This window comes from Crotalus tigris, unplaced genomic scaffold, assembly GCF_016545835.1.
Source record: "Crotalus tigris isolate CLP2741 ecotype Arizona unplaced genomic scaffold, ASM1654583v1 scf7180000024384.25900115:4084858, whole genome shotgun sequence".
Taxonomy (NCBI): Eukaryota; Metazoa; Chordata; class Lepidosauria; order Squamata; family Viperidae; genus Crotalus; species Crotalus tigris.
Genome location: NW_024100554.1, coordinates 2,128,905 through 2,156,612, shown reverse-complemented (window position 1 = coordinate 2,156,612; position 27,708 = coordinate 2,128,905). Strand labels below are relative to the sequence as shown.

At 36.2% G+C, this 27,708-nt stretch overlaps 1 protein-coding gene across 2 annotated transcripts in view; it reads right to left on the bottom strand.

The window, feature by feature from the left end:
• GRHL2 (grainyhead like transcription factor 2) overlaps positions 1 to 27,708 on the bottom strand; it is an 82,607-nt gene that overhangs the window by 16,640 nt on the left and 38,259 nt on the right. Inside the window, exons 9-14 of one of the 2 annotated variants that reach the window (XM_039328865.1) lie at positions 18,943 to 19,101; positions 5,809 to 5,896; positions 5,429 to 5,565; positions 4,267 to 4,298; positions 2,449 to 2,543; positions 792 to 877 (exon numbers count right to left, since the gene is read on the bottom strand). In XM_039328865.1, coding sequence (XP_039184799.1) covers positions 792 to 877; positions 2,449 to 2,543; positions 4,267 to 4,298; positions 5,429 to 5,565; positions 5,809 to 5,896; positions 18,943 to 19,101 — 597 coding nt within the window. The remainder of the gene's footprint in view (positions 1 to 791; positions 878 to 2,448; positions 2,544 to 4,266; positions 4,299 to 5,428; positions 5,566 to 5,808; positions 5,897 to 18,942; positions 19,102 to 27,708) is intronic. The other variant, XM_039328866.1, reaches the window with a different exon arrangement.

The following is a 27,708-nucleotide window of genomic DNA, read 5'->3' as shown; positions in this document are numbered from 1 at the left end:
CTGCAGTCTTTCTCAGCTCAACAATTTCACATTTTCATCATCCCTTCTCATCTTATGCAGTCAAATTTATTTGTCAACATCCACCAACCTTTTAGTTCACTCTTCCAACATTTGGGATCTATTTGCCCAAGATATGAAATGCAGGAAAGAGTTATGGAAAGTTTTTAAAAAGGGGGGGACTGGGGAAATTACCGCATGCTTGATTCACACAGATTTGGAGATCAAGAAAAATAGAGAGGAACTTCAAAATAATTAGAAAACAAATTGTTTTTGGGACAACATTGAGATTAGAAATAATAACTAAAAGTTGCACGTCCAATTTAGGTATAAGAGATTTCTTACTTTCGCAGTGGTCAGACTGATATTTTTAGAGATTAGGGGAGAATCTCCTATACTCTTTCCATAGAATCGCTGCTATGGCTGATTTTTTTTTTCAAGGTTCAGAGACAAAAATAAAGAAGTCATTCTAAACAAAAGGGACATGAACTCCTTCAAGTTCCTCTTCAATCTGGAATAGCTTTCTTGGAAAGGAATATCAGTAGCCAAGGATAATTGCAATGAATAACTCTTTTCTCTACACATGGTCAATTTATGCGTATGATAAATATTTTGCTGATTAATGTCATTTTTCTGTGGCATTTGGTTGGTATTGAATAAATGTTCAGTCTTTTTTTAAGTTTGTATAGATATAAAATTATTATTTTTTCCCCGCAATTACCCCAGAAAACCAAATCAAAGTATGCTTGTTGCTTTAATACAATAAGATGTGAGATGAGGTGACAAATACTTACTGCATCCATAAGTCCTTTTACTGTGGGAGACTTTAACATCAAAGCATCAAACACTTCATCCGCTTCTTTCCTCACATACAGGAGAACTGAAAAATAAAGAACCAAATTTTGGAGAAGACGTTTAACAGTTTCACAAATGAATCATTTTCCTTGGACGGCAATTTCTTTCTTTCCACCAAATGACAATTGAAAAAAGCCAGGCACTTCTATTAAAAATAAAACTATCCTAGAAAATAAGTATGTCATGAGGCAAGAGGCATATTAGCTGATTTGGAAATAGGGTGTCCTTTTTTCCCCTTCCAATAAATTGTGTTATGAATAGCGGTATTTCTTAAAACTTTTAGAGCTTCCAAATCAATGCAAGGTAGTTACATTGAAGTTCTCCATAGAATTGAGTTCTTGACGTTCACTATAGAATTGGGTGACTTGCCATCATTGATATAAAATTTACAAATCAATAACTAAAAAATCCAGTAACTTGTAAAGCAAATACTCAAATCTGTGAATTTTATTTTTGGGATACAAGGGCAAAATAATTACAGGTAGTTCTCAACTTACAACAGTTCATTCAGTGACTGTTCGCAGTTACAACAGCACTGAAAAAAGTGACTTATGACTGTTTTTCACACTTACAACCATTACAGCATTTTCATGGCCATCTGATCAAAATTCAAACACTTGGCAACTGACTCATATTTATGATGTCCCGTGATCAATTTTTGCAACCTGACAAGCAAAGTCAATACGAAATCCAGATTAATTTAACAACCATGTTACTAATTTAACAAGTACAATGGTTCACCTAACAACTGTGGCAAGAAAGGTTGTAAAATGGTACAAAACTCACTTAACAAATGTCTCAGCAACAGAAATTTTAGACCCAGTTGTGGTTGTAAGTCGAGGACTATCTGTAGTGTTCTGATAAAACAAGATAAATCACCAATATAGTTTTTTCATACATTGTCCAATAGTCCCTTCATCATTTCCAATGTGAGGTTTCAACAGTAACATCAGCAAATATAGATGTCCTCAGTTAAAGTCTACTCATTCAGCAATCATTCAAAGTTAGGATAATGCAGAATGAAGGGCATTTACAACAGTGCTCGTACTGGCAACCATCACGGCATTCCTACTGTCACGTGACTGTGAAGTTGCCATTTGCTACTGTTATTGCTGACTTCCAACAAACAAAGACGTTGGGGAAGCCAGCAGGAAGTTGCAAACAGTGACCACATGATCCAGGGATGCTGAGACCATGTAGGATTAGCCTAACAATGGCAATTGGGATTGCTGTCATAAATCAGCATAGCCATTTGATGTTGCATCCTACAACCACACTGCTTAGTAATGAAGTTCCCAGTCCCAATTACCATCAGTAAGTAAGATCTACCTGTAATTTACCTATAACATGCATTTATGTGATTTTGTGATATACCCTGGTTTTGAGGTTTTGAGCCTAGCTGTTTCTCAACTATGTCCAAAACTCTAACCAAACTTTCAATAACTGCCAAATGTATTGGGCTGTAATCTGCATCTTCTGGGGAACTGCTACTCCTTAGATCTTGGAGGCATCCAGTTGGGAAAGTATTGTGTATTTTTGTTGATCATCAATTGCTACAAGGAATATAAGACAAAGTGTCTAAGAGCAAATAAGTACCTCTCTTTGTTCCTTCTTCTTTTATTTGTTTCAACGGTGGTGGAACAAAGTCCTCTTCAACTGTGCGGAATATCCGTTTAGCTAGAATACTACCACTGAGCAGAAAAACAGAAAGAAATAGATTTGTAAATTAATCAAGGTACAATAATTATAGGACAATGAGTGGCAGAGTCAAAAGAGGAATCAGCGTAGAATCTTTGTGTAATTACCAACAGACTAAGTCCAATATTACTTGAACTCTTATACAGCGCCAAATTAGTGTTGTTAGTTTAGTAAATGGGCATAAGTATGAGCAATAAATCAGCTTAATTGCAACTACACATGTGATCCTGATAATAATCCTCCTCTTTGTTCAGGGAAAGACTGCTGATCAAGATTAACTAAAGATGAAATATCCATCTTAACACTAACTGAATCTGATGTAACTTTATTTGATGGGATTTAAATCCCTCTTGCTGTAGAATGTATATTGATAGATACCAAGGCAAAAGTTGTAGTAAGTACTATGGATTTGTTCTACTCTCTAGACTGCTACTTTAATTCTATTTCTTCCCCGAGAGAAGTCATCAGGCAAGGCTATTTCAGTATATTTGCTCACTGTTTAAAACATCCAGAAGGCAACATTAATGGTTTTTTCTCCAAATTCCAGCTAATTATTTCCATGAAACATCATGTGTTATAATTTCATTCAGACTATATTAAAACGCAATATACATAGATCAATTAATCAATTACAGGAAAAAAAATCAAGATCAGCCTTTACAATGAAATGATGAAATAATAATTTTTAAGAAAATGCTAGTACTTTCGATAGGTCTGTTCTAAGAACAAGGTATTGTTAATTCTATGGGCATAATACTGATATATTATCTAAACTAACAGCTTGAGACATTATGTAAGATACTATGGTAGACACAAAAAAAGTTAAGACTATAAACCAGTTTTCTATTTATATATATTACCAAAACTAGAACTCTGAGGAACTAAGCTTCCATTTATTTATTTTATATAATATAGAGGCTTTCTGATTTCAAATTTCCCTGAGCAGCTCATGCTTCAAAAGCTAGAAACACTCAAAATTAAAAAGCAGATCATGGATATCAAGGAAAGAAAAGTATACATAACAATAAAAAGTGACCTACAAGTCTTCCCTGCCCCAAGATCTGGGAGAACAGCCAGGTTGTCAAAGACTTCCAGTTTATCATTAGGGTAGGAGCCATATGGATTTCTGGAGGGGATCCAGTTCCAGAGAGCAGGCTCTGTGATGGAGGAGGTATACTTTCTAGGTCCTAGCAGATCACATTGTTTAATTGTGGGGATCTGTTTTAGTGTTATTCATAGATATGAAGCAGTTTCTACTCTAATGGCCAACAAGGCAGGCATGCAGATCACAGGAAGGTAAGTGGAGCTAAGAGGAAATTCCAATAGTCACTGAGCTCCAGAGTGATTTACTAATGATTATTTCCAGAAAATATTTCAAAATTGGCGAGCTGAACTGCATTTTCTTAATGTGCATTATTCGTTGTTAAAAAAAATTAAGTCTTCTATACTACGGAATTTGCTTTGCCTTGCTTCACTGATGTGGACATCCTTTAAAGCATATCTAGCCAAAATTTATATCTCAGGAGATGCAGATTATGATAATAAATATCAGATCACTTCTATTAGAAGCAATAAAAATTGCTACAACAAAAGAAACATCACTCTTGGGGAAAAAATTACATAGCTTTAATTTGCACTAGAATTTTCATGTTTATATTTATATTTTGTATAAGGGGGTTGGATTCTTAGTTACAAAATGTATAGTAAAGGTCATACCCTTCTCGTTCATCATCGGTGTTATAATAAACCTGCAAAAAAGAACAACAAACAAATTTATAGTTATGGTGTCTCCAGGAAATCAAGGAAGGGGGCAAAGCCATTAATACGGACTTCTTCATATACCGTAAATCAGTTGCTCATTTTGCTTAGTTTTGGCATGCCCCATTCATTTCTAGAGGACCTGTGAGAAAAAGTCTCTGACAGGTCATGTCTGTTCATTCTTTAGAATTCTTCCATTCTCTGTTGTTTGTTTGAATTAAACAAAGTCAGGTAAACACAGTTGGTTTGTCTGCCAAAAGTGTAAACTGCTGTGAGAAAAATGGATAGGATGAAATTCTTCTCTTTCTCTCTGCATTTCTTCCCATCTTGGAAGAGTTGACACCCTTTAACTCTGTGGAGAAGATGTGGCTCTGCTTTAATGTGAAAAAATGGCTTTAAAAGAATACTTTCCAGACATATTTGATTTGATGCTAGGGATCAGATTTGACATTTTAATATGGGGAGGAAGACACAGCGTTTCTGGGACAGGGGTCACATTTGGATGCACTAAAATTTCTGCTTATTCTGTTGAGAAGAGTTTGAAACAGTTTTCCCTTGAATTCCTTTATTAAAAAGAGAATCATGATCAGAGGAACTGTTTGACTTTAAAACCTCAGCTTTACTTATTCAATCTTGGAAAATACTTTTTAACTGACAGTAACTCACTATTTTAAATGTTAACAGCTATTAAATAATAGTAGATTAAAAGAAATATTTAACTCTTGCCCTTTCTGTTTTAAATTTGGTTACCCTGAGCAACAGAGCTAGATTTTGATAGATAGATTTTGTTCAGTTAGATTTAATTTCAGCTGTGATCCACACCTCAAAGAGAGAAGTTGTGAGTGGCATACAGAAAATTCTCTATTCAGTCTTTGGCAACAAGATGAAATAATGACATGAATGAGCCTTTGCAGATTCAAGATTACCACTACCATTCTCTAGTATGCTCTACTAGCTTAGCTGGTCAAATAATCTGATCTGGAAGAAGACAGCTTCATCTGAATGTCAGTGGACTCCCAAAAGTTATTTACACAGAATGGATCATGCTCATTTATTTCTGGGAAATAGACGATGGACCAAAATGTTGCCAGGCAGGCCTTCACATTGTCTGATTTCTTACCTGTCCAGCTCTTTGAAGATTGCCAAAATGAACATCTGGTATGAAAAGAACAGGCTGGGAATCCAGGTCAGCCATAGTTTTAAAATAGGTGATGTCACTCTTCTTTTGGAGAGGCACAGCAGTCAACTTCCCTTCTGCTGTTCAGGGAAAATGGAAGAGAAGGTTACTGACTGGGAAGATATTATTCGCACCACACTGAGCGCTGTATAGACCAGGGGTAGGCAACCTCGGCTCTTTTATGACTCGTGGACTTCAACTCCCAAAATTCCTGAGTCAGCTATGCTGACTCAGGGATTCTGGGAGTTGAAGTCCACGAGTCATAAAAGAGCCGAGGTTGCCTACCCCTGGTATAGACCAAGAGAAAGAGATTGTATCCTCACCATTAGGGCAAGCTGTCTGAGAAGCTTGGCCTTTCGATTTCTTTCTGTTTTGCTTTCTTTCTTCATCTCGGATTTTCCTTTCAGCTCCCTATGACAAGAAGCACAGAATTTAAGCTGCTGTTCTGCAGAGGAGGCATTTGTCACCAGGAATGACTTATGGGCTTATTCTTACTAGCTATGATTATTTTTGGATTTGAACATTGTTCTGATCTCCAATTTATTATGATATTTCTGGTGTTCCTTATGTTCAGAGGTGTCCACAGAATATGGTTTAAAAAAACCAACATGATAGCAAAGCTCCGTCCATATTTTATGCATGATGTACATATAAAGCACATTAAAAAAATAGCCAAAGCTTCCATTATGCTCTCATGGTCACCATGTTGACTTTTTAGCCATACCCTCAAGCACTCCTGTTTATGATACAGGAGAATATTTGTGGCTCAGGGTTGAAATAATGTGCTCGCTGAGCTTGATTGTTTTCTTGCAAACATTTCATTATCCAAACTAGATAAGATCATTAGCACTGATATGGTGTACTGTCCAGGGTCTTTGGGGATTGAAGGTTATAAATACTGTAAAACAAAGAAATAACCAAATAGAATTAAGAAATATTGAAATGAGGCTATATATGTTCTAGCTATATTGTAGGAATTTTTGAGGCATTGATTTGTTCAGATTATTTTATTTGTACTTTTGCTGTGATATGTGGATAGCAACATAGTGCTTAAGATGTTGCATGAAAATTGTGGTGTCCATTTCCAAGCCACCTCTCAACTTTGGAAGCTCAGTAGTAAACATCAGGCCAATCACTATTTCTCATCCCTACCTACTCAAGGATAGTTAGTGAGGGAGGCAGTGCTTTAACTTTGCTACTTCTAAATAATAACATTAATAAGAATCCTTGGCAATAAATACTAGTTTGAGCTGAAAAGAAAAAGATAGTGATGTTTTTGATAAAAAAAACATAAAATCCATCTTGATGAATCATACCAACCTTTCCTAATCTAATGTCCTATTTTCCACAATGACTCTCCAAATGCCTGTGGAAGTGGAATTTTATTCCAAGAGGAATAGCTTTTCTTGGCCATTGGTCTCTAACTGGAACCTAAATGTTCTGTTTGGATTGATGTTTTGGTCTTTCTTTTCTTATCCCTTTTCATGTAAATTAAGTTTAAAAAAAGCATTAACTTGGTTTAACTTAAGATTTCTTTTTACTTTTCTGTTCTGGTGTACATAGAAGATGAATTTCCTACTCAAAGGCAAGGTCCATTACAAACAAGCAAGAAAGAAACAACTTTTGGGAATAAAATTTTGTTCCACAGTCATCACTATGTGTTTGTTTTTTGTTTATCTTGATTTACACACTGTCCAGGATATTCCAACTGATCTAGGCAGTTCTCAAATAATAAAATAAAACCAATTTATCATGAGACAACATGAGAGGATGTAAATTTGCAGAGACTCAGTTCTTACCACAATGTTACACAACATTTAGTGTACTTCAAGATTTGGCATCAACACAGAGACACAGAGACACATATTGGTCCCACCTTTGATTGCAGAGGCAGAAGACTAATGAATACCAGTTATCAGAATGAACAAAGCCATAATACAGAATCAGTAAGCAACTGTAATTACATTTGCAAGCAGACATTTAAAAGATACAGATGTGTTCTGTGGGATTTCAAAATCTACCTTTGTTGACATAGTTGGCTTCAAAGCAAATTGGAATCACTGCCCTACAATATTAAATATACTATTAAGGAACTCCATACCACTGTGCATACATTAGAAAGCAGAATACCTCTGTGGAAGCTTCTAAATTATAGCATAATGTAACATGTTTGGTATCTTTGGTATCTCAAAATCCCCACTTGAAAAAAAAATAATCCCATGGGGCCAGAAGCAGACATTCCTAAAGGGGGGTGGGTGAGAAAAAGAACAGCATGAGCAAATATAGCTCATAGGAAAGCTTCTTGTTGTTGCAGGTCAGTACAGTGTTTTTTACTTGTAATTTGATCTAGCTTTATTGTATGCTTTTATTTTTGTATCTTGTATGCCTATTTTGGTCCAGGACGGTGGCAGTGTCTGGCTGTCCTTGTCTGGGACCTGAAGGGGTCAGACTTGATTATATTGGCATAAGAACCATTCCCTGGAAATTCTAAGGCTGCAATCTAAAAAACCAGCACAACCACCACCGATAATAATCCCAAAAAAAGCAATGGCAAACTGTTTCAGTACTATAACCTAGAAGTTGAACAAATGGAGGTTTACTTTTCCTTTTAAAAAAACTGCCATTCTGAAATTATTCTTCAAATATGACAAGCAGATAGAAAATACATTTGATAAAAAAACAAAATTATGAAATTAAATGATAGTCGTGTTCTCATTCCTTAGGTCAAACCACAACCACCTTGAGTTGTGATGAAACCGAGCAGACTATAAACCAAATAAATAAATAAATAAATAGCCAGTACAATCCATTAGTACTTCATTCCTAATATCAGACTTGCAAATTGTATTGGATTACAACTCCTCCAATCATGCTGATTACTGATTGTGGACATTATATCCACTTTCTCTTTAACAACTATAATAACCAAAGAGAACCTGTTTGATGTTCTGGTTAAAGCACCAGGTTAGAAACCAGGAGACTATGTGTCCTAGATTGGCTTTAGGAATAAATCTAGCTGGTTAACCTTGGTCTATGACTTGAAGCCTCCTCCCCAAATAAAACTATTTTAAGAAACATGCTTAAAATGATCTTTTTTAGCGCAAAGGAATTCTAGCTTGGGTTTTCTGATTCAGAAAAAAAAACCTGATAACTTTTAGTAGGTTTCACATTAAGATCAGCAATTGAAATATCTTTCAACAAAGTACTTTACTCCTTTGAGAGTAAACAACTGAGAAGGAAGCTATTGACCAAAGTTAAAATTGTGCATTTTTCTATTCTTTCTTTCTTTCTTTCTTTCTTTCTTTCTTTCTTTCTTTCTTTCTTTCTTTCTTTCTTTCTCTTTCTTTCTTTCTTTCTCTTTCTTCCTTCCCTCTCTCCTTTCTTCCTTCCCTCTCTCCTTCCTTCCCCCATCTCCTATCTGATTCTTCCCATTGTTTCTCTTTCCCTACTCTCTAAATTGACCCTTTGCAGAGAGGTTTCTTCAAAGGCATGAAAATAAGCACAAGGCATGTGGCTTGAAGCACTGCTTCAACTTCCTCACTGCTGCCATAAAAATCATACTTGGGAGGTCACCCAAAGGCAAAGCAGGGTCAGTCATTTATCCATTGCTAACACAGTGGAGTTAAGCAACCCTTTTGTTCATCACCACAAGCAGTAATAATACTGAAAATCTTAGATGCTCTTCATCTATCATGCTGTTCTCACTGCTTGAGACCAGAATCTCTATTAAATGGCTATAGGATTCTGGCTTGCATCCCACTGCCTTGCACTTAGCTGGCTATTTAACTTGGTGCCAAGCTGGTGAATCAACAAGCTACCTTCTCTGTAGCATTTTATTCTCCCTTAGCATGGGATGGGGAAGGGGGATTTATAAACCGATGGGAAGCCATGTGAAGGCTTTAGAAATTTATGATATCAAGGCAGGGGTTTGCCAGGCAATTCTACATTGCACCGTGCTGTGTTTTAAATGGCTAAACTTTTAATGTTAATATTTCACAAGCTTGGTTAGTCATCTGCATATTTTCTTAAATCATTCCAGACCCTAGCATGGTAATATTGAACATATTTTTTTGCAAAAATATATGTACACATACTGTTCACAACAGGGCTTCTTTGCCTTCCTTCTTTGCTTTCTTTTTAATGCAGAGAAGTGGGATATACATTAAGTATGCCAAAATCAAAATTATTTGGAAGGGGGCTGACTTAAGGGCATCATATATCCTATTTTAGAGAGAACTCCTCTATTCCAAGAAAGAATCTCATAAGAAATAAGATGAGGAGCTTTGAGTTCTCCTTCCAGAGATAGCAACTAGGCCACAGATTTGGCAGCCCTGTAGGTCCTATGGCAAAAGTGTTTTCTACTGTGGTAAAATGCTAATCTAATGTTTTAGGATCACAATTTATGGAATTTTCAGTAGCATGATCAACAGCTGTGATAGATATTGTAAAAGTTGAAATTAGAAAGACATAAAAATGGATAGATACCAATATTGCAGGTAGAGATAGATGGTGGATGGATGGATGGATGGATAAATAGAGAGACAGACAAACAGGCTGACTGACTTGACAGTGCTTGAGTGTGTGTATTTGTCAATATACATATATGTGGATAGATAAGGTAACATCTTATTGGAGATGGATGAAGTAATATCTTATCAGAGTCTAAGTCAAATGTTAACTTTGGAAAGTTTTTACTGCAGAGGCCAGATGGACAAGTTCTATCACCCTGATGTCAACAACACTACTTTTGATTAGTTTAGTTTCTCAAGTCTCTCTGGGATGGCAAGGTGATAGAACAAAGATAAAATGAAGTAATAGTTGTAGGAGCAGTACATACATAGTATTTTAAAAGACCATGATTTATGACACAAACTCCTCCACTCAAGTAGTGATAGCAGCTTCTGCCCGCAATAAATTAATCTTAAATTTGCTTGGTGTCCTAGCTGAGTTTCCTTGACAACCTGCCTAGTGCTATTTAAGGCCTTTTTTGTTTTTATTTTTTGTAAAGTACCATTTTATGGTACTAAGGAATCGCTAGCTATTCTTCAGGAGGTGAAAGGGGTTTAAGAGCAAATTGAATTAACACTGAACGGAAACAAATCTCTGCCCTGGACTGTCAAGCCTTAATGTGAGTCAATTGCATTGCAAATTCAGACAAAGAGCAGCCTCTGCTTTGCAAATACAGCGTGAATTTATAGCAGTCCTTTTAGAAATGGATTACATAAAAATATATTCCAAAATATATGGAGCTACCTGTGAAGATTACCTGGAAACTGCATCCAAAGCAAAATGTGGTGGCCCCTGTCCTCATAGGTGAAAGTCACTATTGTCAAATAATACCTATACTAATAATAATAAAGTTGGAAGGGACCTTGGAGGTCATCTAGTCCAACCCCCTTCTCAGGCAGGAAACCCTTTACCATTTCAGACAAATGGCTGTCCAGTCTCGTCTTAAAAACTTCCAGTGTTGGAGCATTCTGAAGGCAGGTTGTTCCACTGGTTAATTGTTCTAACTGTCAGGAAGTTTCTCCTTAGTTCTAGGTTGCTTCTCTCCTTGATTAGTTTCCATCCGTTGCTTCTTGTCCTGCCCTCAGGTGCTTTGGAGAATAGCATGACTCTTCTTTGTGGCAGCTCCTGAGATATTGGAACGCTGCTATCATGTCCCCCCTCATCCTTCTCTTCCTTAAATTAGACATACCCAATTCTAGCAACCGTTCCTTATATTCTGTAGGTTGCCCATATGCTTCCATACTCCTGATCTAAAATAGGTGAAGCTGGAGAAGCCCTCCTCAAATGCTATTCCTCTGTGATAGCCTCTTTCCATTGGCTGGATCCGTGACAACTCACTCTGACTTCTTTTTATTCTTTTGACACTGATGTTGTCTAATTTATTTAATGGTATAGCCACCAATCTCACATATGAAACTCTGAGTGGTGACTTACAGCAAAAACAATAGCAAGAGCACCAAAAATATAAATAAATGTAACAAACATACAAGCATACTAAAACCACCTTTAAAACACAGTTAAATGCTAAACATAAAGACCATCAGCAAAGTGAATAAAAGCCAGACATTCCATTCAGTATAAGTACTGATAAGGTGCCCTACTACTCAAGCATGGTGGCACATATATGTCTTCAGGTGCTTTCTAAAGACTACAAGGGCAGGGACCAGTCTAAGAAAATGATGTTCCAAGCAGCAAGCACCATGGAGAAAAGTTTCTTTTTCTGGATCCTTCAGGTGACATTAGTTAGCAGACAGGACCTGTAACATATCTGGGCTGCTGGATTTGATGGGATGAATAGAAAAAAGCTGGAGAGAGGCAGTCCCTCAAACACCATAGCCCCATGCCATGCAGGGATCTACAGGTCATTACTAGCACCTTGAATAGCACCTGGAAGCACACTGATAGCAAATGTATCTTGCAGAGCAAAGGCATAACATGAACTGCTTGGAGTGTACATTTTGCACAAGCTTCCAAATTCTCTTCAAGGACAGCCACCATGTAAAGAACATTACAATAATCTCCAGAATAGATTCAGAAAATAAGCAGTCACTGAGAGCAAAGCCTCCTGTTCCAAGAAAGGATGCAACTGGAACACAACATGAACCTGTGAAAAGATAATCCACTCCATCCAGGATTCTTTGAAGCTATTGTGAGACCATCTTCTCAACAATGTTCCCTAAAAGGGGAGGTTGGATCCTCGATGAAGATGTCTAATATAGTTGGGTTTAGCAATGATTTCCTATGAAAGGGGCTAACCAGCATCTCTTTATGAGAGAGGGGGGCAATCCCCTCTCTCAAGGAAGAATTCACCATCATCCCAACAGGATCAAACGCATCCCAAATAAAAGGGTAAGATTGCATCCTGGGTATCTCCAAAGAAAATACATTAAGTCTGGAATACAACTATGGTGGATCTGACAACATTGGTCTAACAATTGCCTTGAATATTCTATGCACAAGTTCCCCACAGGTGGAACTTCTGGGTCCCCCCCCCTATCCAGGAAACCACAGATTTCCTTAAAAAGGGTTGCTGGACAGCTATCCACAGATATAGTAAAAGCAGAGAAGTACTTATGCTTCATCATCCTTATCAACATAATGTAGGCCTTAGTAGTGGCTCTAATCCATGTTTGATTGAGTTCACGCTTTGTCTACTTCCAGCAGTGTTCTGGGCATCTTTTCACCTGCTTTATCTCCCTCAATTCCTCTGTAAACCAAGAGGGACTAATAGAATCCAAAAATGGAAAGAGTCCACATGGGCAGGATCCAATCTAAGATCCTCACCATCCTCTTGTTCCAGATTGCAATCAAGGCCTATATCAGACCACATAGCAGATCATCAGGGAGAACCCAAACTTCAGGGTTGATCAGTCATCTTATCCTAATTGACACTATTGGATCATTGAAATGATGGTTATAACTTATTTTACTCATTGCACTTTTAACCTGTTTCATTCTCAGGCCTTGTTTTTGTGAATTCACATAAGCTCAGGGTCATCTGCAACGATGGCCATTGATTTCAAAATGATGGGAATGACTGGACAATCAAAGCTCCAACCGTTTTTACATGTGAGAGATGTGTACTGGATGACATATGTCTGCCATATGAAATCAGTGACGGTCACTGCTCTCATTCCTTTGCAACTCTTTCCTTGTGGCATTTCTTTCTTTCTTTTTTTTCCCCTGTCAGGTTGCTACATTTTCTGGATATTTTATAATACATCAATTCTTACTCATTTTATATTATTGTAGTTTATTCCTATCTGGTGTAAGATGCTTTGGATACATGCTGGAAAAAGAAACTGAAGCATTTAAAAGAATAAAAAAACAAATATGCCTACTGCAAAGTCCCAGAATTAACCTACAACTTACATGGTTGCAATGAAGACAAGGTGAGGAGAAGAGAAACAATTTATGCCATCTGGAGTTCTTTGGAAGAAAGGCAAGGTATAAAAATAATAAATAAAATATTCCTCATCCCTCCTATTTCACAATATTTATTTATCCAAACTATCAGTACTTTCGAGCTATGCCACTAGATGGCACATGTGGATTTATAGAGAGAAAACAAATACAAAATAGGCCCCAGGTTTGTTATAACCTCCACCTCTGATGTTGTTAGGTCTGCTTAAATGCCATTAATTGGTCCCTGTAGCCTCAGCTTGTGTAACCAAGGCAGCCTAGTTAAAAATTGCTTGAAGGCCTTTTACTGCCTGAACTGAGGGACAAAATGGGGTGTTACTCCCTTTTACATCCTAGAAGCTGATTTAATGGGTAAGGGCACCTTCTTCCACACTTGCAATGTGGGAGTTCCTACTTCATATCACCTGAGAGCAACCGGAAGCTTAACATATATAGGAAAGTTCATAGAGCATGTGTAGCTCTATCGTCCAATCTGCCCCTGTATTTGTTGCCTGGGATGGCCACCTCACTCTGTTGAATGGCAGGGCTATCTCAGCTTGAGCTACTGATAGTTCTTCTTCTTCTGCTCCCACAAGTGCCAGAAGGCCTAAGAGACATTTCAAATGACAACCCAGAAGAGTTTTTTCCAGTATACATTATCGCAACATTTGATGCAAAGAAAATAATATTTGTATCTGTGGTGAAATGTCTCCTAATTCATAGTTATCCCTCTCTATTTGCTGTAGGACAGTCAGAATCCAGTGTACGAACAGGGAATAATACACAGTAATGGCCAAAAGAGTTTGGGATAACTTGAGGGTGCAAATAGACAAGCAGATAGAGGTAGTCATTGACTTACAACAATTCATTTAGTGACCGTTTGAAGTTACAACGAAACTGAAAAAAGTGACTTATGACCATTTTTCACATTTACGACTTTTGCAACATTCCTATGGCCACATGATCAAAATTCAGATACTTGTCAACTGACTTTTATTTACCATGGTTGTCGTGTCCCGAGGTCATGTGATCGCCCTTTTGCAACCTTCTGACAAGCAAAGTCAATGGGAAAGCTAGATTCACGTAACAATTGTGTTACTAACTTAACAACTGCAGTGATTCACTTAACAACTGTCTCCCTTAGCAGCAGAAATTTTGGACTCTATTGTGGTTGAGGACAACCTATAAACACAAGAAGAGTTTTAGTAGTATATAGATCTGAAAACAATATTCTGAGGCACTGAAATGCACGAACCATACACAAGTTGAGGCTTTTTTTGATGGGTTCCTTACTCCTTGCTTTCAAAGAGTGTTTGAATACGTTGCCTGCAATCCAGGGACTGCAGTTTGAAGAAACTCTTGGCTATAAATGGTTATCTTTGGACCACATTCCCAGAGACATTTATGGTTCCACTGATCGTTACTGGGAACGTAGGGTATAGAAATAAACTTACCTTTTCCAACTTAGTCCTCCCCGGATGCAATAGGGTTAAAATTCCAAGCCATGACCAAAGAGGACTGTACTTCAACACATCTTGAGGGGACCCAGTTTGAGAAAGATAAAATAAGCCAGCCTCAGAATCCAGAGGCGTAGAGAGATCTTTTGTAACAAAGAATCTAAGCTTTCCCAATTTCTGGCAATCTGCAGCCTGGGGCAAGCTTCAGTTTGAGTGATCACACATCCTATTTTAAGCCTCCTGAGCTACCAGGTTTGATAAGAGTAACTTTTTAACTGCCCTTGTGCTCTTTTCTCTCACTTTTAAGAGAGCTTTGATTAGATCTGTCAACACTCATTTCCTGCTTCCCAACCATGAAATCTGAAGTATCAATTAAACAGGATAGTCAAAGTGATGAATATGTATAATTCAAAGGGTCTATTTCTTGTCATCTATAGGTCACCTTTGATGAATCTTAGTCTCTTAAGCTCTTTTTTTTCTCTCTTTACCCCTCCTTCCTTTTTTAAAAATGCCAGCAAGCGAAAGAATAGTAAGAGTAAGACTGTGTTAACTGCTTTGGTATTTATTGAGCTTTTACCAGGCAGCTGTATCCTTAAATCTCTACAAATATTTGACGCAGAAAATAGACATTAAAACACAATCCTTAAGAATCATTGCTTGCAACATTTTACCCCACCCTCTTTTTATTAAAAACAAAAATATGGTTTATTGTGATATCTTATTGCATAGCATCTCAATTTGTTGGACAATCCAGAAGCAAAGAACATACACATTGTGAAGCCTGAGCTAGTGGGATAGCTTGGATAGCCTTTTGTAGTTCTACCATTCTGTCTTTTCCCCATCCCATCCGCTATTGCATCTTATGAGTTCTCATTGCTTAGCAACCAGATCTTAGTTATTATTATTTTTTCCTTTTTGTGGGCAGAATAAAATTGCTGGACTGGGATGTAATGTCCAATTGTATCCCAACAGGCCTTTTCATAAGAGCTTGGCTATCAAAAATCTTCCAATTTCTGAGCACCCCCAAGGAGTCCCAAGAGTCTTGGGATTATAATGGATAAAATAATATCTAATAAAGAAATATATGAACAAGCATTCCTCTAGTGGAGATCAAATGATGTCCTGCTTTGCAGAGAACTATCTTACTCTGAAAGGACAATCCTCTGTTTCAAGGTAACCTACTTTTAAAAGGCTTCCCAATCCAAGCTTAGTTTAAAAACAAACTCTATTAGAAAGGAGAGATCAAAGGATTTAAAGTCACACCACAGTGCACAACACATAGATAGTAGAGCAAGCAGGTTCACACTCATAAACTGATCTGACTTTCTCACCATTTTTGAAATTAGTTGTATTTCTCTTTGAATTGTAGTACCTATGTCTTCATTTGCAAATTTATACATATATAAACATGTCCAAATGTGCACTATTTCTCTCTGTATATGTGTTTGTGTGTGTGCGTGTGTTTGGATGCTACACTTCCTCTTTTTTGGCAACAATGTAAAGAATCATCTAAGAGTCATCTGATTTCCTTGTTACCATTTCTTTCCTTTCCATTCAGTTGTGTCTACAGTCCCTACAGTTTTCTTGGCAAAGTTTTTCAGAAGTGGCTTGCTATTTCCTCCTTCCTGGGGCTGAGAGAAAGTGACTGGCCCAAGATCATTCAGCTCTCTTAGTGCCTAAAGTGGGACTAGAATTCACCATCTCCCAATTTCTAGCCTGATGCCTTAACTGCTGCACCACACTGGCTCTTTACTATTTCTAAAATAATTTTAAGAATGTCAGCTGTTTATTCATTTGCAATGTAGTTTGCACTGGTTGGTTAATCTGTATTTTTAATTTTTCATAATTGTATTATTCCTTTTTTAAATGTCAATTTGTTCTAAATGTTCCATGAAAGAAACAGCAGAATATAATGCTATTTAATATAATTAATAATTTAATTGAAATATCTGACTTAATTGAAATATCAGTGTCTTGAAATTGTCCTTGCCAGTTCATTTTATCCTTTTTTGCCAAAAAAATGGAAAGAAAATACGATTGCTTTATGGTTTAAGTTTCATAAGATAATAATAAAAATTATGCAGTTTGTATCTGCAGTTTTATTTATTCTAAATATGGAGAGTAAAGAAATCGTGCAGAACTCCAATCTTTCAGAAAACATGCTATTATGTCAATAGAATACAAAACTTCCAAAAGTCTTGCGAAATAAATTATTACTAAAATCCTATTGAAAAATTCTATTAAACTGATAAGTGGATAGTTTTTTTAAGCTATGCAGTAGGATTTTTTTTTAAATGTATAAACTAAAGCAGCTTATAAATAGTACCTTCAGTAAGAGTTTGGAGGAACCCACACTGGGAAGCCTCTAGTAAGATAATATATTGTTTATAAGAAATGTTCTAGTAGTAACACCTGAACAATCAACACTGTTGCAGAACTAGATTTCCTACACATATGAATGAGATGGAATGAAGTTTGCATCGAAAATTTTGTATAATTCCGTATATGGTTCCAGTGATTTTGGTCATAATAAGAAAATAGTTACTTAGCAACAGAGTTAAACTTATCCCTTTTAATAAAATGTGTTAACCTTAAAATGTGCTACCAGAATCCTGATTTTAGCTATCTCCTTTTGAAGCTTGTCCTACTTTACCTAGTTTTCACCATTTTTTTTTCTTGGATTTCATCACATTCCATCCCATTTGCTGTAATCATCAGGAATCAATCCAATTTTATATGTCCCATTCCAGGACTTTAGTTTTATGATTATAATCCTTTCCCATTTGTCTGCCAGTGGAATTCTAAAATGGCTTTCATAAAATGCCTACTTATAGTTAGTCCTTAATTTAACAATCATCGTTTATTGACTGTTTGAAGGTAGGTCACTGCTGAAAAAAGTGACTTGCAATCAATCCTTGTGCTTATGAATCTCACAGTCCCCCTATGGTCATATAATCAAATGGGTGCTTGGCAACTAGCATGTATTTACAATGATTACAGCATCCCAGGGTCCCATGATCACCATTTGTAACCTTCCTAGCTGGCTTCCAACAAGTGAATTCAATGAGGGAAGCCAGATTTGCTTAACAATGGCACGATTCACTTAACAACCCTAGAGATTCACTTAACCACCAGGGCAAAAAAGGTCAAAAAATTGGGCGTGACTCACTTAACAACATTTCGCTTGGCAATGGAAGTTTTAGTTCAGGGGTAGGCAACTTCGGCTCTTTTATGACTCGTGGACTTCAACTCCCAGAATTCCTGAGCCAGCCATGCTGAGGGGAAAGGGAGAGATTTCCAAGCTGAGCCATGCCTACCCCTGTTCTAGTCCCAATTGTAGTCATAAATCAAGGACTACCTATGTTCTCCAGGACTATCCTAGACATGTTCCTCTGACTGACTTCTAACTTGGTGCACTCCAAATTAGTCAGACCTATAACTCCCAGCTCTGAATTCTGGACATTGTACTTTCAGCAGTGGGTCAAAAAGGCTAATTTTAATTGTAAATCTGTAGCCAAATATTTTATTTTTTCCAGCTCTCCACTGTTGTTGGGAGCCAGTTTGGTGCAATATTTAAGGCATCAGACTAGAAACTAAGAGACCATGAGTTCTAGTCTTTCCCTAAACACAAAGCCAGCTGGTTGACCTTGGGCCAGTCATTTTCTCTCAACCTTAGGAAGCAGGGAATGGCACACCATTTCTGAAATCACTTCTGAAAACTGTAGGGACTTGTCACCCAGGAGTCAGAACTAGGTCAATAATAAATAAATAAAATTGTGTGAGGAAAAGGCTGCCATTATCAACGCGGAACCATTTTTTTGCATTTGCCCCTCAGAGTTGTGAGTGACAGAACATCTAGAGGATTCTGGAATATAAAATGGTAACCCTAATAAATTCCACACTTGCTGCTGTCATTGAAAATGTCAATAGCAAAGAAAGAATGAAAAAAAAAAACCAAAGCTAAAATGAAAGTGACTTGTAGACAAAAATGATGATAAAAATCAATCTAGAAAATTAAAATAATTAACTAAAAGGAAAAAAAAGGTTTGCTCTCCCCGTATGTCATAATTAAGAAATACATTATCTTACCTTGTCACAAAAAACTTTGATTTGGCAGAAGGCCCGATGAATGGGTTTATTGCTGCGATTATTGTAACTGTATGTGTCAATCTGAATCATCAAAGGAAGACCCTTGACTCCTTTTTGAGAAGAGAAGTCTGTACTTAAGCAGTTCACTGTGATGAAAATCTGATAGGGTTGAAAAATAGAGGTTTACATAGATATACTTTTCCACAAAGAAAGGCCTGCAAGCTCTATTTAAAATTTAAAGTTCCATTTGGAGTTCCCCTTGAGAAATTTTCTTCTGTATAAACAGACATCAGTGTAAAGCAACTTACACTGATGTCTGTTTATACGGAAGAAAATTTACATTTACAGTTCTTTCAATAAATGAAACTAATCTGGCAAAGACTGCATGGTTTGTTCAGCTCAGTTAATATAACTGTTAAATAAGTGCAGTGTTGAAATCAATAAAATTACAGTAGTGGAAGTCTCAGACACAGAAATCAACATTTGAAATGCTTCTCTTATCCCCTTCACAATAGTTTCTTGAAACCCATTGTTCCCCAAGAGGAACAAAACTGCAAAAATAATCACCACCATTGACCTGTAGCCTGCTTCCCTACAGAATTGTCAACCTAAGTGAGGTTTTAAAGCCAACTGAATAAACAATATTCATTCTCTTGCAGGGTTTGAATAGTAATTAGAGGTTTCAGACCATCTTGAGCTGCTTGGTGTCATAGGTTTTATTATTACAAGATTTGGAATTGTTCATTATTGCATTAGAAAATATAAATATATTTCTGTGGACGTTTCTATGTTATTTTATTAAATATTGTCTACTAATACCCCATTAATACATGAATCTATGTCTAGGACAGCAGTTTGCAATCTCCTCTGTGACACAGGCAAATATACCTTTAGACTAATATATTGGCAGCCAACTTCTAAAAGGAGAGTAGAATCATTGCCAAAACTAAATGCAAATCTAAATTATACTTAAATATAATAAATATATACTCTCAAATATATTTATACCTTTCCCCTTCTAGCACATTAAAACTGCAAACTGGACATACATTTTGGAGGAACTCTGGTGCTGACCTAAGACATGTTCTAAAATTTAATAACAAAACAAGTCATGCATAACATTCCTCTTATCAATAAACTTAAAGCCAAACATTCTTATGACAACAGGAAACAGCAGAAGAATCCTTAAGAATAAAAGATTGGTTTTACAAATTTTAATAAATGTTGCTAACAGCTCCATGACCTGATGTGAGTCCTTAAGAAGATTATTCCAGAATCGTACTGTTGCGAAAAAGACTCTGGCTGATAATCTAATCTTGGGAAATGATGATTCTCTAAGAATATTGACTTTCGCTATTACTTCTGTAATGAGTTCCTCAGAGGGAAAAGGTTATATGTTCCTGTAGGATGCATCTTTGCGTGAAAAATGACTTCAGGTCTAATCTTGACATCTTTAGGTAGGACTGAGAAATCAACAAAGTCATGGACCAATTCCATATACTAAGGGAATTCCAGACAAAATATACTTGTTAAATATAATAAAGGACCCATCTTAAAACTATTGTACATTAGAATTGACTTTTTCTTGATTACCACGGATTTGTATAATAAAGTAAAGAATGTAAAGATTTTTCCTAGATCACTGACGGATCATAGTCCAGTTTGGATGGAGTTGATTCAAGAGAAAGAGGAAAGAAGATCCTGGAGAGTTAATGAAAATTTGTTTAGACAAGAGAAGAATGTTCAAAAACTAAAGGAGTGTTTAAAGGACTATTTTGCTTTGAATATGTACAAGGGGACTTCAATGTCAATGGTATGGGATGCAGGTAAAGCATTTATGCGCGGTGTTTTGATAAAAATGAATAATTTTTATAAGCGAAATCAGATTCAGAAACGTAGAGAACTTGAAGATGAAATTAAACTAAAAGAAAGGGCTTTGATTCTAAATCCTTCTGATGAAAGTACTAAAGAATCTGTAAAGTTATTAAGGTCACAATTTAATATGTTGATAGCAGATCAAGCTGCAACCAATTTATTATTTATGAAACAAAATACATTTTGTAATGCTAATAAGCCGGGGAGATGGTTGGCTTATCAATTAAGAAAGAAACAGAGACAGAGAATAATAGAGAAAATAAATTATAAGGGTAAACTAGTTTCTCAGAAGGAATTAATTAAAAAATCTTTTTTGGATTATTATCAAAACCTATACAAATCTACTAATGTACAACTGTTAGATATAAATAAATATTTAGCTGAGGCAAGTTTTCCTAAACTGACTGAGGATCAGAAATATGAAATTAATGGTTTAATTACTAAGGAGGAAATTGCCTCAGCAATTCAACAATTGAAATTAGGGAAAGCACCGGGTACGGATGGGTTAACAGCTGTTTATTATAAAGCCTTAATGGAGGAGATGATCCAACCATTAAATGATCTTTTTAATGGTATCTTACAGGGTTTAGAGATTCCTCCTTCATGGCGTAGTGCTTTTATATCATTGATTCCAAAGGAGGATCAAGATCTTACTTTACCAAAAAACTATAGGCCTATATCTCTTTTAAACGTGGATTATAAGATATTTGTAAAAATTTTGGTAAATAGGCTTATGAGGGTGGTGCATCATCTTGTGCATAAAGATCAATCAGGGTTTATAACAGGAAGGTATATGAAAAACAATGTTAGACAAATTATTAATTTATTAGAATACTTAGATAAGAACAACCAAGTTCCTGCAGGGCTCATATTTTTAGATGCTGAAAAAGCATTTGACCAACTGAATTGGCATTTTATGCTAAGAGTAATGGAAGAAATGAATTTTGGTGAAAACATATTACAAGCCCTTAAGGTAATATATCAAAAACAAACAGCACAACTTATTGTTAATGGAGGTTTGTCGGAGGTTTTCACAATAGAGAAAGGTACTAGACAGGGGTGTCCTTTATCGCCATTGTTGTTTGTTTTAACATTGGAAATATTATTGATCAAAATTCGAGAGTCTCAGGAAATTAAAGGAATATATGTTAATAAAAAAGAATATAAGTTGAGAGCTTTTGCGGATGACTTGGTTGTTACTTTGTCGCAACCTGATTATTCTGTAGTAAACTTATTACAGTTGATTCACCATTATGGTTTGGTCTCGGGTTTTAAGATTAATGTAAATAAGACTAAAATTTTACCTAAAAATATGTCGAGTCAGGAGAAGCAGATTTTGGTTAACTCGACGGGTTTTGAGATTGTTAATAAGGTAAAATATTTGGGGGTGATGCTGTCTGTTTCTAATGCAAAATTATTTAAAAATAATTATGAAAGGTTGTGGGTCGGGGTACAGAAAGACTTGAAGAATTGGGAAAAGCTGCAATTATCCCTCATGGGAAGAATTGCAGTGATAAAAATGAATATTCTACCCAAGTTTCTTTTTTTGTTTCAAATGTTACCAATTTTGAAAAATGAGATTAATTTAAATGAGTGGCAGAAGGGTCTCAATAAATTTATTTGGGCAGGGAAAAAACCAAGGGTTAAGTTCAAAATTATGCAAGACTTCCGTGAGAGGGGTGGACTCAAGGTACCAAATTTGAAATTATATTATGATGCGGTGGTTTTAACATTAATTAGTGACTGGGTAAATTTGACAAACTCTGAGATACTTTATCTAGAGGGATGGGATTTACTTTATGGGTGGCATGCCTATTTAATATTTAATAAAAAAATAGATTGGGCTTTTAAATCTCATATTTTAAGAATTTCTTTACTTAGGATTTGGAGAAAATATTATAAAAGTGATTTTAAAGTACCATTATGGGCTATACCTTGGCATGCGATAGAAGGAATAAAAAGAGGGGTTAAAATGGATATGGTGTCTTATAGACAGTTACTTAAATGGGATGGACAAAACTGGCAATTAAAATCACGGGAAGAATTAGCACAAGAAAATTTTACTTATTCTTGGTTCCAATATAGGCAACTACTAGATAGATGGAAGATGGATTGTAAGGTGGGTTTTCTTAGAGAAGATGAAAATCTTATTAAGCAACTGAAGGATCAAAGACAAACCCACATTAAGAGAATTTATGGGGTTTTAGTTGAATTGGACTCAGAAACGGAACTAATTAAAGATTGTATGATTAGATGGGCGCAGAACTTTGGTGAGCCAGTTTCATTGGACACCTGGGAAACTATTTGGGTGAGAAATGTCAAATTTACTCAAGCACAGAATTTAAGGGAGAATTTTTATAAAATGTTTTATAGATGGCACCTTGATCCACAAAAAATGTCTTACATGTACCCTGACGTGCAACCTAAATGCTGGAGATGTGGTTATAAGGAGGCTTCCTATTATCATATTTGGTGGTCATGCAGAGAGATAAAAGCATTTTGGATCAAAATATGGTGGAATATCCAGAGAATTTTTAGAAGGAGGGTAAAATTTACTCCGCAATTATTTTTGTTAGGTATTGTTACAGATTGTGATACAAAGGAGGTTGTATTGATGTTAAATTTGATCACAGCCGCGAGGCTGTTAGTTGGACAATATTGGAAGAAGGAATCTTTGCCTACATTGCAGGAATGGTTTTTTAAAGTAGCTTATCTGGCGGAAATGGCAAAGATTTCGGCTTTCTTAAAGCAACAAACGCAAGAGAAGTTTTTTGCTATCTGGGACAAATGGATAAAATTTATACAATTTAGATTGGGTATACAAAAATATCATATAGCTTTTTCATAAGTTTTATTTTTATATATATTATAGATATCTTTTTTGTATATATAAATATAAAGTTTTTAATTTAATTTTTATTTTTTTTTTATTTCTTAAGCCTATATTCTGCTCTGGGAAGCTCAGGGGGGGGGAAGGGAGGGTTTTTGGGAGGGGTGTGGGGTGGGGGTTTTTTTTTATATGTATTGTTTAATTTTTTTTTTCTTCTGTATATGTTGTTTTTTGTTCTGTATTGTTCTTGTTTTTCTTGTAAAATTTATAAAACTTTTAATAAAAAAAAAAAAAACTATTGTACATTTAGCTAAGTATTTATTGTAATCAATAAATAAGATTGGTCGATAAACTACTCTGAGTTTGAACTCATTATTTATAACAGAGCAGACTGTATGAACCAAGTCACCCATGGTTTAGTGAACACATTATTAAACAAACCATGGCTTAATCCTAAAGACAATTTATAGTCCTAGTAAAATATGTAGTCTACAATCCTTTCTTTGTGGCTTCCAGAAGCTTCCTCTGACTAAACTGCAAAAGCATTTGAAGGCAAGAAATTCATAAAAATTAAGGTAGACTTAACATAATTTAAAAAGCAAATAATTTCCCACCAAATATCTAGAAAAAATCCAGGTCCTAGCCTTAATGCAATGTTGTCTTTTGATTTGCAACTATAGGTACATACTCCATCAAGTAAATCTCAATTTCAGATTACTTTATAGATTATATCAATGTAAATTTTCTTGGCAAAAATACCAAAGTCATTTTCTATTTCCTTCTTCTGGAATATTTTTCAATTTTCCAACAGGCCTATTAAAACATTAATCAAGTATGACCCTTACATTTTGAGATCAATCATGATTGACTAAATGCTGGGATCTGTTCAGACACTACTCCCATTAGTCTCTCCAGAAATGTTAAACACAGCTCTGGGCTATCAAAGGTTATCCATCACTGGCTTATTGTGATGCATTGGGCAGCTTTCCGTTTTCCATGGAGTTTAATCCTGATACCTTCTATCAGTTCAAGTATTGATAATGCTGAGACAATACAATCAACGTATGCAATATTCTCACTGTTGTTGAATATATTCAGAAAGAAAAGACAAAAGGAAAAGGGAGTTTGGTTAACAGACTACAGGGCGAAAAAGCTTTGCATAGGGAATTTAGCACAATCATCTGATCACCAAGTAGATAGTACTGCCCAGTAATTTAGGGTGAAGTCAGCTCAGCTTGTTTACTTGACTGAACTAAAAGCACAGCGGCATTTCTATTCTTGATGGTTATCGCAGGACTATGCTTACGAACTACACGGTTGAACTTTAACTGCTATGAAAGTAGCTGGGACAAATATGACAGATTCAGATTAAGCAATGAGCAGCACTCCCTGTCTTAATATAAACTCCTTCAGGCACTTTGGGCACACAGAATTTAGAAAATGTATGAAAGGGGGCAGCAGTGTTGTTCTGTTCCCCCATCCTTGATGTCTTCCACAGCAGTATTGATAACTGTTGATAAGTTTCATTATGCATCTCTGACAATAGATGCAATGTAGAACAATATTCTCTTTGTTAGCAGAAATTTAGCCACTGGATTCTCTAATCAAGAACACTTCCAGAAAATATGACATAACATGTTTTTGAAGTTCAGGTTTCCCCCCAGTATTTTCAAAGTATCTTGATGTGTGGGGCAGGGACAAGAGGAAATATGACTCCAGTTTCCTCCTTTAATTGGACTCAAAAGTTAAAAAATGTAAGTTTTATTGCCGTTCTATCATCAAATCTAGCTTAGAGGTATCACCATGTCTATACATCACAAAATGGATTTGTTCTAACATTTGTTGATTAACAGAGGATAGAATCAAGATCACATGAAGTGTTAATACCACTTTATAATGCCTTGGTAAGGCCACACTAGAATATTGCATCCAGTTTTGGTTGCCACAATCTAAAAAGGATGTTAAGACTCTAGAAAGAGTGCAGAGAAGAACAACAAAGATGATTGGGAAACTGGAGGCTAAAACATATAAAGAATGATTGCTGGAATTTGGTATGTCTAGTTTAATGAAGAGAAGGACGAGGAGTGACATGATAGCAGTGTTCCAATATCTCAGGGGTTGCCACAAAGAAGAGGGAGTCAAGCTATTCTCCAAAGCATCTGAAGACAGGACAAGAAGCAATGGATGGAAACTAATCAAAGAGAGAAGCAACCTAGAACTAAGGAGAAATTTCCTGACAGGTAGAACAATTAATCAGTGGAACAACCTGCCTCCAGAAGTTGTGAATCTCCAACATTGGAAGTTTTTAAGAAGAGATTGGACAACCATTTGTCTGAAATGTTATAGGGTTTCTTGCCTGAGCAGGGGGTTGGACTAGAACAGGGCTTTTCAACCTTTTCACAGATTGTACCACTTTTAGGACATGACAATATTTGAGTACCACCAGTGCTTAGCAAAGTGTCAAAAACCTGATGACTAAAAGAAGGGGGGGGGAATTTGGGGCTTTATTGGTTAGATTCATTTGTTGTTATAGAAATAGCTAGTTTATAATATTATGGAAAAGTAAAAAGTTGAGGTTCAATGTTAATGCTTCCTTCTACTTTCTCCATGTGTTTTTTTCTCTCCCTCTCCCACCAAAACCTGTTCCTTTTATAGCTTCTCCTCTCTCCACCCTCCTCCTCCTTTTCTCTTTTCTCTCCAATCAGCATGTAGCCATGTGTGCAGATCTTGGGACCTCTGCTGAGCCCTACAGCTCCAGCTGATCTCCTCCAGGCCTGTGCGGTGCTGCTTTAGCTTGTTCCCTCCCCTGCTACATTTGGCTAGGGGTCACATACCAATTGCCAGGTGCTAAAGTATCTCCGGTGGTACGCGTACCACCGGTTGAAAAGCCCTGGACTAGAAGACTTCCAAGGTCCCTTCCAACTCTGTTATTCTCTTATTCGGATTCCTAACATTAAAAGATTATAGTGCAAAACTGATTTACACAAGACCTTTGGAGGCTATAAGCTGAGAAGACTGAATTAAAGAAATAAATTCAGTTGTAGTAAATTATATTGACAGAGATGTACAGAAGAAGAAGGATGATGCAATGAATGTTACATAGATTATCACTTAGAAAGATAGTATATTCCTCTTCTGACACCACATACAGTATATCAAGTCTCTTTAACAATCAAAAGAGGCACGCTCACAATGTGTGTCTGTAATATCAGTATTAATGTCAGGTTCTTCCTTATAGCACACAGAGTAAAGTGAAATAGAAAAAAGCAGGGTCAGTGTTTTTGGAAAGGCAAAATGCTCATGCTCAGTACACCATCCAATTGCCCTCCTTTCGAACCCACACTGGGAAGATTTATATTTAATTAAGGAATGGCAATTTGCAAGCATGTGAAATCAACATTATTCAATTCCCTTAGTCTGTTTTTAATTTTTGTTTGGCTTTGTGGTTTGGATGACAATACTGCAGTGGCAGTTGTTTCTGAAAGATGAACGACCCATCACCAATGATCTGGACAATAAATAATCTTTCAGCAACACCCTGGTATCATTTGTTTTCATAGGGGTCTTTTTTACTCCAACAACAAGGAGTTCACAAGGGAAGGGCAGGTTTACGGCGCCATAATATGGATGCTATGGAAGGAGAGAAGTTTGAAGGAAAAGCAACAGAGATCGCAAAAACATATTATCTTGCTAAACAAGTACACCAGGACAGAGTAAAATATTGCACATACTGCCTTGAGATCATGAGTAAAGATAGAGTAAAGGAAGAATAAAGCTCACAAACATGACTCTTGAGTTATCATGTACCTTATCACAAATGCTACAATCAGTTACAGGTAATCCTAAACCATTCATTTAGCGAACATTGAAAGTTATGATGGCACTGAAAAATGAGACTTACAACTGGTCCTAACACTTAACAACTGTCACAATATCTCTGTAGTCACATCATCAGAATTTGGGTACTTGGCAACCAGTATGTCTTTATGCAGCAACCCAGAGTGATTTGATTCCCATTTGTAATTTTCCCAGCCAGTTTCTAATAAGAAAAGTCAATAGGG